This window comes from Prenolepis imparis, unplaced genomic scaffold (assembly GCF_030444845.1).
Source record: "Prenolepis imparis isolate NDT839.2.m4 unplaced genomic scaffold, iyPreImpa1.0 SCAF_20, whole genome shotgun sequence".
NCBI classification, from domain to species: Eukaryota; Metazoa; Arthropoda; class Insecta; order Hymenoptera; family Formicidae; genus Prenolepis; species Prenolepis imparis.
In genome coordinates this window covers 389198-400806 of record NW_028141178.1, presented here as the reverse complement: position 1 = coordinate 400806, position 11609 = coordinate 389198, and the positions used below count along the sequence as shown (strand labels likewise).

General features: G+C 45.3%; 1 protein-coding gene across 1 annotated transcript; it reads right to left on the bottom strand.

The window, feature by feature from the left end:
• Positions 1–4: 4 nt before the first annotated feature.
• On the bottom strand, positions 5–1817 carry LOC145946748 (uncharacterized). Its single transcript, XM_083056500.1, has 2 exons — positions 1047–1817; positions 5–1003 (listed from the first exon to the last, which is right to left on the bottom strand). The coding sequence occupies exons 1-2, from the start codon at positions 1815–1817 to the stop codon at positions 5–7; spliced, it is 1770 nt and encodes a 589-aa protein (XP_082912626.1).
• Between the last annotated feature and the right edge of the window lie 9792 nt (positions 1818–11609).

Sequence of the window (11609 nt, the reverse complement as noted above, 5' to 3'; positions counted from 1 at the left end):
AACCTCAGGAGGTCGCCTGAGCCGATGGAGATCCAGCAGGTCCCCTTCTTAGGCCTTCTCTAAGTAGAAGACCGTATGCATCAGCTCCTAATACGGCGTCAACCGGCGCGGGTCGATCGTAGTGCGGATCAGCCAACTCCAGTCCAGTTAGGTGAGGCCAATCGCCACGTCGGACAGCGTGTGAAGGCAGCGCCGAAGTCAATTTCGGAAGTACTAACACTGACGTTAGATGATGACGCACGGCAGGATCTCGGAGTGGGCTGATCCCTAAATCCACGGAGTACGAGGCAACGCCGGAGGAAGCTCCCTGTATGCCCGACACAGGAACATGTACGCGTTTACGAGGCAGTCTCAGAGCTCGTGCCACTCGTTCAGTGACGAAGGTGGCCTCAGATCCTGAATCCAGCAAGGCTCGTACCACTAGAGAGTCCCCCTTGCTGTTTGAACAGGATACTTGAGCAGTAGCCAGAAGAATCGGACCCCTGGTCGTAAGTACGAGAGCGGCCAAGTTGGCGTTCACCGAAGAGTCCGTTGTAGCTTTCCCACTGGCACTCGAGTGGTCCGTGACCGGAGCCTTATCGGTATGATCGGAGTCCGCTGTCGAAGAGCTTTCTTTAAGATGTAAGAGAGTTTGATGTTTACCCTGACAATTGATACATCGAAAACCGGAAGGACAGCTCGACACCGAATGATTATCCTTGAGGCAATTAAAGCACACTCCCTGCTTCTTTACGTGTTCTCGACGTTGCGTCACCGTAAGTTCCTTGAAGCGGGAACAATAGTTAAACAAATGGTTACCTTGGCATACCGAACAGCGTTTGCCACGCTTCGATGGTCCAGAAGTCGACGTTGTTAGTGTGTTTACTTTCGCCTTTCGATCCTGCGATTTAGCCGAAGAGGTCGCTGCTGTGGGAGCTGGCCTTGAATTGGCAGCTTCTAGTGCACGAATACGTGTCTGTAGAAAGTCCTCCAGCTTGCTGAGCTGTGGAAACTCGGTGCTGGTCTGAAGAGAGGCCTCCCACAGGAGTCGCGACGATGAGTCCAACTTTTCCAACCACGTGGACAAACCAATCGTCCCAGTGCTCGACGGGACGTCCGAGAGACTCAAAAGATCGACGCGTTTGTAACGCCACGCTGCTCAACCGCTTGAGCTCTGTTGCTGACGGTTTAGTGATAGGCGTGCTGTTCAAGAAGGTACGCATATGAGCCGCAAGTAAGACTCCCTTATTATCGTAGCGTGCCACCAGCTCCGACCATGCTGTCTCATAGCCCTTATTTGTCAATCCGATGTTGGCGACGACAGCTGCAGCTTCCCCTGTGAGACTGGTTTTAAGATACTGCAACTTCTGAACTGGAGCTAGTTCTGGCACATCACCCACGAGTGATCGGAATAAGTCTCGAAAACTTTCCCATGCTAGCTGGTCTCCCGAAAAGTTTGGCAGGCCTATCTTAGGCAGCTGAATGTGTTTCAAAAGAGACGTCGTCGCGCGGGCTGGATCTTGGTTTTTACTAGATGATATTGCTTCGAGCTTTTCTTGTATCCGAGTCTTGGTTGCCACATAGTTATCCTCGGTTTTCGCGTAAACGTGCTCGTTTAGATATTCTTGAATCTCCCTTACATTTGTCGTGTCGTACTCGTGCAGTTTATAGTGGCCATCTTCGAACCTCTGCCAATAGGTTTCAAGCAAAGCAAGGCGGGTCCTCATATACTCATACGTCATCTTTTCCTTGCCTGCTTTGGCTAGGTTTTCCCAAAATCGCTCGATAAAGCCCTTGGTCGTGTTGTGTTTCTTTAACAGGACCTCCATGTTGGCCATAGTTTCTAAGCACTTGATATGTAGCCGCGGAAAAGCGGAACGTTAAGCGAAAATCCGTGAGCGCGGGTAGCGCGACGCGGGGCTAGAGATTGTGGACGCAGGTAGCGCGCGGCGCGGGGAAAATCCTTGTTGACGCGGGTAGCGCGCGGCGCGGGGAAAGTCCTTGTTGACGCGGGTAGCGCGGCCGCACGCGCGAATCACGTGATCGACGGCGCGGGTTGCACGTGATCGTGCAGCGAGAGTCCGGAATCGCTTTTAATTATGCAACTTGGTTTGCAAAGTTACTTTACAATTCACTCTTGATGCGACACTGACGGTTGCACCATATCGAAACTCTGTCTCATTCCCTGCGGATGCAAGGTCGTCTGTATGATCACGCGGCACGAACCCCGATATCCACGTAGCCTCTTCTCTTTTCTCTCCACTCGAACTATCCGGCTCGAAGGACCAATGTTCATTTCACCCGCGACGTTCTCGTGTAGAACGGTCAACGGGATTCACTTAACAAGACCGGTTGCTCGATTACTGAGATCGGAGTATAGCGAAAGAGTGAGAGAGAGAGAACGAGAAGGAAATCGGAGATGCATTGAAAATAGAGTCAGAGGTCACTAAACTTTCCACATTTATTACGTGATAATCACTTCGGGATAACAATGATTAATGTTCGACTATGGTTGATAGAATAACTAATGTTCGCACGCAAGCGCATAAACGATGGATATAACCGAGCTAGCGCGGGGTTATTCGGCACGTTCTCGGCGATTCGATATATTTCGCACTCGAAACTGAGTATCAGTCGGCCGTCGCAAGTGTTATCGTTCCGAGGTGAAAAACAGACTAAAGTCGCAAAAGTCGGGGTTCTCGGTCGTCGCTTCCCCGGCTCCCCATCCCCCTGCTCTCCAAGCTACTCGGTCCACCTAGACGCGGGGGAAGGGCCCGAGAGCGCGAGAACCAAACAGGCGCGAGGAATAATAATCGGGGCAGCGCGTTAGATTTCGGCAATCTTTCAACACACGTATAAATGACACACTTGAAATTACAATCGCAGTGATTACGAAATCGAAATATTGAATAGTATATAATATAAATTTAAATACACAGTAATAATTTAGACGATGGTTCAAGTAAGTCAAAGTTACAGCCTATTATGGTTTTTGAATTTGGCGCGCGGCGTGCTGAGTGTCGACTTACGTAGTTACTACGTCACGTTCTTCATCCTTCGCGTCCTCGCGCTTGTCATGGTATCGCGCTCAATCGGCTCCGCATTTTTCACGCGTTTTTCCCGTTAAGAATGAATTCCGCGTACAAACAAATGTCGAGAGTATTGAATCGTGCCACGGGCAATTAGCAGGAAGTATGAATTATCTCGTGCGATCGCGGTTAATCAATTTACGACAGTCTGCAACCGCCGGGCTATGCCGCTTTTTCTCCGAATCGTTCGATCTCATTGAACATTCTGTTTATAAAGAGGTATGTATCATTTGGCGTAATTTATTTGTACGAATTGCATCGCATTCAAGCTTTTGTGCTTTGGGAAAACTATATTTTGGATGTGAGATATTTAATTAATACATAATTTATCGTTTTCAGATGATTGTGTCGCGCGCGAACCGCGCGAAGTTTGTTGCATTACGTCACGATATACTACGTCACAGCGTACTACTTCACTACATATCAGTAGGGATACTATGAGAGTTCTAACCCATGGGGCTCCGAGGGTGGCGCGGGGTGCGGGGGTTCTCCGCGGCGAGGGGGTATGACGTCACGCGGGGCGGGGGGGATCTTGTAGGCGAGGGGGATGACGTCACGCGGGGCGGGGGCGCTTATCGCTGTGCGGGAGACGCTTATCGCGTATTGTTTTTCATAAACAAAATAGCGTATTGTATTACTTTGAATTATCTAACATGTTTTATTATAAACAAAACACCGCAAAGTGAGCGCCGACATTCGGCCACCCTCGCGATACCTCCCTCACCCCTCCCCCATAAGGCGACGCGCTTTGGCGGTACTTCCACCCTCCCCCTCCCCTGCCCATATGTGACGTTTCTTCCTCATTGTTTAGGAAGAATTCTTTTGCGATAATTTTGCCGGCATTCGGCCGCCCTCGCGGTACCTCCCCCTCCTCTCCTCCATCTGAGGGGATCTTGGGAGGTCGCGCTTATCGCAATGAACACGTCGGGACGTGTTTTTTTCGCGGTAAAAGACCGTGTTGCATTACGCGCCGATATTCGGCAGCCTTTGCTGAACCTTTTCCCTCCCCTAAGCGGAATTCTTTCTCATTGTTTAGGGAGCGCCGATGTCCGGCCGCTTGAATTTTTATAAACAAAAATGAGCGCCGATGTCCGGCCGCTCTGTGTCAAAAGCGATAACGCGATGAAGGGAGATTACCTTTCTGATATGTAATTAAACAATCCGTTAATCATGAAGAGGGGAAGAAATGATTAGACGAAATATAATAAGGACTGCTATCACTTCAAATCATAGTACGTAATTTGCAAGCGCACAGATACGTCGGTCGAAAAAAGAATAGCTGGTGCAAGTGCTCTATAGAACGTGATATTAAAAAGTGTGGAAAAATGGAAAACATTGAGCAGACTGAACGCGACCTGTTCGGTCCCATCAAATCTCCACCTTGGGCGAGTATTTTGAATGGGCGCTGCGCAGCGAGGAATTTATCAAACTGCTCGAAGAAAACAGCCATGTCAAGCGTCCTCGACTCTCCATTGGATATAGACAATCTTTGGTTGCTAGAATCGCGCGACTCGAGGGAGGTCTCTGCAAAAACTCGATTGCAGAGACAGTTTATATCCAGTGGTGGTAATTACAGTGGTGACAATAACGTAGGAAGACTCGTTTGGCGAGAGATCGATACCGCGTTTGAAAATCGTATACTGACCGGTGCTTAACGCAGACTATATCGAACCGCGACAATTTTTGGAAGATGCTAGTAGTGTAGTACTCGAGCAAGTGCAAGACGTTATAAAAATACACAACTGTGTCAAAGTAAATACTGTGTTCAACGGTGAGTTTCTGACAGGTGATAAGCGCGCTAACAAAAGTATTAACACGAGAAATTATGAACTTTTTCGCACGTCCGATTTACGCGAGTGGTATGAGCGGCACGTCATCGAAACCACATTGACGTCTCTCGAAGAGTTTCAGGAACGTGATAGCGGATGGGCATTGTCACGAATCCTCGATCTTACGGTCAACGTCAACAAGTGCAATCCTATGCGCGCGGGATGCCATATTAAATTACCGCGAGAAATTATGACGAAGAGAGCGGTAATTAAGGTGCTATCAATGGACAATGCGTGTTTCGCGTGGTCAGTGGTGGCCGCTCTGTACCCCGCTGAAAAATATACTGAGAGAACATCTTCATATCCGCACTATACGACGGTGTTAAATTTACAAAACATTGAGTTTCCGATAACGTTGAATCAAATAAAAGGAAGAAGGAATTATCAATTCTTCCGATACGACTCGCCGATCAGAAAAAAGAAAAACATGTGAATTTGCTGTACGTGGAGAAGGAGGACGACAACGTTGGACATTTCGTGTATATAATTTCGTGTATAAAAATCTGTCTCGCCTCGTAAGTTCGCAACTGAGCAAACACAATGGTCAAAAATATATCTGCGATCGGTATGTATATTTATTGCAAATTATATAATTGTAAATAAAATTGTAAATAAAATTGTAAATGAAATTGTAAATAAAATTGTAATTTTTTTTCACAGATGCTTGCACTTCTTTAACTTGAGCGAAAAGTTGGAGGCTCACATTGTGGACTGTGGAGAAATGAATGACTGCGCTATCCGGTTACCAAGCGATAAAGATAAGTGGCTCGGCTTCGACAACTACAACAGAAAGGAGCGGCTTCCGTTTGTAGTGTACGCCGACTTGGAGTGTGTGTTGAGGAAGACATCGGAACACGTGTCATACTATCAACATCACGAGGTATTTAGCGTTGGATACTATGTGCAATGCTCGTACGATGAAACATTATCCGCATACAGATCTTATCGCGGTGCCGATTGTGTCGCGTGGTTCGCCAACAAACTCGAGGAATTAGCGCATCGCATAAAGGGTATTTTGTCTAATAATGTCCCCATGATAAATTTAACATCAGACGAGTGTGAAAAATTTCATAGCGCCACGCAATGTCACATTTGTGAAAAACCGTTTGCGCCGGACGATAATCGAGTACGCGATCATTGACATTTGACCGGGCGATACAGGGGTCCCGCACACTCAAACTGTAATCTAAATTACAAAGACTCTTATGTCATTCCTGTAGTTTTCCACAATCTATCCGGTTATGATGCACATTTTATCATAAAAGAAATAGCTATCGCATACGAAGGATGTGTAGATGTGCTTCCAATAACAAAAGAAAAATACATTTCATTTACAAAGACTGTCAATAGTACCGACGACGACGACAAAGATCGGAAAGCTTGCATAAAATTACGATTCATCGATTCATACAAATTTCTCACAATCAGTGCTAGTCTTGACAAATTAGCATCTTTTCTCGATAAGAATAAGTTAAAAATTTTACGTTTTAATTTTTCCGCATTATCCGCTCACAATTTCGAATTATTGACGCGAAAAGGTGTCTTTCCGTACGAGTACATTGACTGCGTGGACAAGCTGCAGGACACGCGTTTACCGCCGCGCGAATCGTTTTACAGTTCTTTAACCGGTGACACTGTATCCGAGAGCGATTACGCGCACGCTGAGAACGTCTGGAATCGATTCTCCCTTCGAACTCTTAGCGAATATAGCGATTTGTACTGAAAAACTGATGTCTTGTTATTAGCAGATATTTTTGAAAATTTTCGCGACACTTGCATCGCGAGTTACGGACTCGATCCTGCGTATTATACTCTTCCCGGGTATACATGGGACGCGATGCTAAAACATACAAATATTACATTTGAATTGCTTACCGATATCGACATGGTTATGTTTATTGAACGGGGTATATGCGGTGGTCTAAGTCAATATTCCAACAGATACGCGCATGCTAATAACAAGTACATGCAGTCATATGATTCATCGAAACCATCGTCGTACCTTATGTACTTCGATGTAAATAATTTGTATGGATGGGCAATGTGTCAACCATTGCCTTATGCCGATTTTCGATGGGTCAAAGACATTTCAAACTTTGACGTTAACGCGATCGCTCCGGATTCGCTCACAGGTTATATTCTCGAGGTTGATCTAGAGTACCCACAAAATAAACACAACACACACATTGATCTACCGTTCTGTCCGACGCGCGGCAAGCGGGAAGATAAGCTCCTCGCGACGCTATATGACAAGAAGCGTTACGTCATACATTATCGCAACCTGCAGCAGTGTACACGTCACGGTCTTCGTATCGTAAAGATACATCGCGTATTACAATTTACTCAATCATGGCTCCGCGATTACATCAAACTCAATACAAAATTTAGAACACAAGCGAAAAATGATTTTGAAAAAAATTTGTACAAATTGATGAACAACGCGGTATTCGGCAAAACTATGGAAAACGTTCGAAATCATGTAGATGTAAAATTATTAACAAAGTGGGACGGACGATACGATACGGAAGCGATGATCGCGAAACCAAATTTCCATAGCAGGAGCGTCTTTTCGGAAAATTTAATCGCCGTTGAATTACGTAAACTAGAAGTAAAATTTAACAAACCAATCTATGTTGGTATGTGTATACTCGATATATCAAAAGTGTGTCTGACGAATTTCACTATGAGTACATGTCACCGCTCTATCGTGAAAGATGTCGGATAATGTACACCGACACCGACAGTTTAATATATCACATCGAGTGCTACGATGTGTACGAGAACATGAAACGCGATATCGCTAGATTCGAGCGATTATCCAATTGACAACGCGTACAGTATAGCGCATGCAAACAAAAAGGTGCCAGGCTTGATGAAAGACGAGAATAACGGTGCGATAATGTCCGAATTCGTCGGGCTTAGAGCACAAATGTACGCGGTGAGGGTGGACGGCAAAAGAGACACTAAAAAAGCAAAAGGTGTCAAAAGTAATGTCGTAGCGCGTAGTATAACATTCGACGATTATACGCGATGAAGAGATTGAAATGACACGTCAGCAGTCATGTATTAGATCGAAATTGCATGAAGTGTATACCATCCGCGAGACAAAAATTGCTCTAAGTCCGTACGATGATAAGCGGTATATTATACCTGATTCGACCGACACATTACCATGTGGACATTACCAGATACCCTTATAAAATATAATGTAGTATAATGTGTGTGTGTGTGTGTGTATGATATATTGTTATGTAACATATGTGTAATATATTGTAACGATTAAAAGAAAGGATGTATTAATAAAGATTTTGTATTTCATATATTTCATGTATATTTTATTATATATTTTATACGTTGTACACATTATATTTTTCTTAAAATAAATAGTCTATATGAATTAAATCACATTGTCCTTATGTATCCAAGAATTGTGTGAATTGTCAAATCCCAGTCATTTCACGTAAACCTCGTCACCCCTCCTGCGCAATACTTTCTCCACAAGATACAAGTCCGGGTAATTCGCGCGATGCAACTCGTGCTCGTAAAACGCTCCAGCGACAGATGTTTTGCGATAGTCCTCGAGTAGATAGGTTATGGGATTAGTACGCTGCACTTTAACAATTTTAAATACTTTGGTTGTCCAATTTGATGTGTAACCCTTCTCAAAAAGTTTCTTGTACTTGCTAACGCGTACCGAGTCACCTACTTTGAATTTCGCCGGAGCGGCAATCTTTATGTTACTATATACCGTTTTTAAAAGTTTATCAGCGATCGCGGGGGTCACGTCGGCGCGTCGCATGCCGATTGTTCGGTGCTTGCGCGCGTTATAATCCGATACGAGTCGCGGCAACGCGTCGATCCACTTGTAAGCTCCATTCAGCGTAAACATCTTCCACATGTCGTTCTTCAGCGTACGATTGAATCGCTCGACGACCGATGCCTTCATTACCGAATATGATTGATGTTATGTTTCCGTATAAGCCGTTGCACGTCAGCGTTGTAAAATTCCTTCCCCATATCAGTTTGCATGTTTTTCGGGCATCTCTTGCTATCTCGAATTATTTCGGCGATAGCGTCAGCCGTCTCGCTTCCACCTTTACTCTTGAGTGGTACGGCCCACGCGTACTTGCTCAACACATCGATGATGGTGAGTATGTAGTGATAATCTTTGTTGAAACGAGAGTACGGACGCATCTCGACGATGTCGGCTTGCCACAGATCATCATATCTTCGCACTATGACACGTCTTCGGGGAAAATTTTTTCTCGCCGGCGCGTGCCGCTTCGTTCATCAACTGCCGTCTCTCCAAACTATGTTGTTTCATCGCTTCGTCGGTTTTTCCCGATCGTCGTTTACTGTTGCTTGTTTTATCGCTCATTTCCGTTACTGACCCGTTCCTGAGCCGTTCGTAGTCGTTCTTGAGCCGTTCGTAGCCGTTCTTGAGCCGTTCGTAGTCGTTCTTGACCCGTTCTTGAGCCGTTCATAGCCGTTCTTGCGTTGTTTACTTCCGTTCTTGACCCATTCGAAAATCGTTCTTGATTCGTTCGCAGCCTTGTTCACAGTCGTTTCTAACCCGTTCGTAGCCGTTCCTGACCCGTTCGCAACCGTTCCTGACCCGTTCACAGCCGTTCCTGAGTTGATAGTAGCCTTGTATGTAGCCTTTAATGACTTGTTCGTAGCCTCGTTCGCAGCCCTGCTTGAGTTGTTCGTACGCAGCTGTTGCTAGGCCGTTCACTACCATTATCACTCATTGTAGTTAGATAGCAGTTCGATAATCCTTCGTAGCCGTTCGATAATCGTTCGATAACCCTTCGTAGATGTTTGATAACGGTTCGATAGCCACTCCTAACCCGTTCACTGCTGCTCATTCAGGTTGATAGTCGTTTTTGAGTTAGCATTAGCTATACGTTGAAGTTCGTTTATCGCAGTCTGTACTGCTCGCACGTCCTTCTCGAACGAAGTCAGCTTCTCATCTGATTCTGTCTGTTGATTCATCAATCTTTTAACGCAGGATTCCACATACAGTTTGTTGACAGCATCAGCTTCAGGTTGCGCTACACGACGAATCTTGCGCGATCTTGCATCATAGTCTGTAGCGAAACGACACAGAGCGTTTCCGCGCACATAACTTCTCACCAATCTATCCCAATGATCGCTTGTGCCAGTTGCATTATTTCTCCGTTCGAATAATCCAAATTTGTTGATAGGCATTTTTCGATGCGAATGACGTCGATCGACTGATTAGTTTTGCCGAGACCCCGTTTAATTTATAATAATGCCTGCTTCGCGAAGTTCCTCGATGATCGACAGGATCTCATTGTCGTGAGCGTTGTGGCCAGCTCGGCGCGAAGCATCGAGCAATCGTACCCGATCCACTAGCTCGTTGGGGTCGTCCCAGTGCACGTAATCAATTTTATTGTCGGTTAGCGTCATCGCTTGAGGCATGAATACACTCTTTCCAGATTTTTTCTTTTCAATTGACATCAACGGTGCGATTATTTGTTTGTATTTGTATCCCCTGTTGCTCCGTAATTGACCTTGCGCATCATATTTGCGTTTATGCGCTCGTCGCCAATAATATGCTCTTGTATTTTTGCATATCGTCTTCCGTGTAAATAACATCATCGGGAATCCTCTTGAAGACTAGCTCGTATAATCCAGGTGTACCAATGTACTTTACTTTGTCTATAATTATAGAGTCATATTTATCCATATCGAATTATCCATGTCGCCTACAGTTTTATAAGCGTTGGACCGTTAACAGTGCGAGTTCGTACGATTAACGACGCCAAGTTAATAAGTCTTGAATCTTCAAATGTATACATGATGATGATCGAGAATCGACGTTACACCGTATGTTCGATCTCGATCCATGCATTGATGTAACTTTTGACCGATTGGTTAAAATTACCAATACAGTCGATATCAAGTTTACGCAATTTTCAAATATCGCGTCCAATGTAACGAATCCTAAAGAAGTATCAAATGTAATACGCGCGAGCGATGCCTTCAACAAGCATCAGCTCATCGATTGCGAGCTAGCAGCTTTAGTTTTTAGTCCATAATATGTAAGAAAAAAAATTTAAAAGAAGAATAAAGAGTTTTTAAGTCTAAATTATGATGTAATTTCTTTACATGCATTTCCATTCTTCATCTTTCTCCCACCCGTAAACAGTCCCAGCTCTCATACGTAGCTCGTTGTAAGGTCCTTGCGGGGGATGATGTCATGCGGGGAAGGGGGAACGTGACGCTAGAGACTGAGAGGCTAGGGATCGCGAGGCTAGGGACCGAGAGGCTAGGAATCGCGAGGCTAGGGACCGAGAGGCTAGGGATCGCGAGGCTAGGGACCGAGAGGCTAGGGACTGCGAGAGAGATAGCGCTTAGGAGAGAAAGAGAGAGCGCGAGGTGAACGCGAGAGAAAGAGAGGGTGTGAGGCGAACGTGAAGGAGAGAGATGTTGCGGCGAGGTATATGAAAGAGAGATAGCGCGAAGTTAGGGCCTGCGAGAGAGGTAGCGCTTAGGAGAGCGTGAGGCGCAGCGAGGAGAGAGAGAGAGAGGCGAACGCGAGAGACAGATAGCGAGAGGCGCACGCGAGAGACATAGATAGCGAAGGAGAGTGTGAGGTGTTCGCAAGAGAGAATTTTTTTTCTATTAATAATAATTTTTATTCATAAAATGTGTGTGTGTGTGTGATTAAAAATATAAAAGCAAT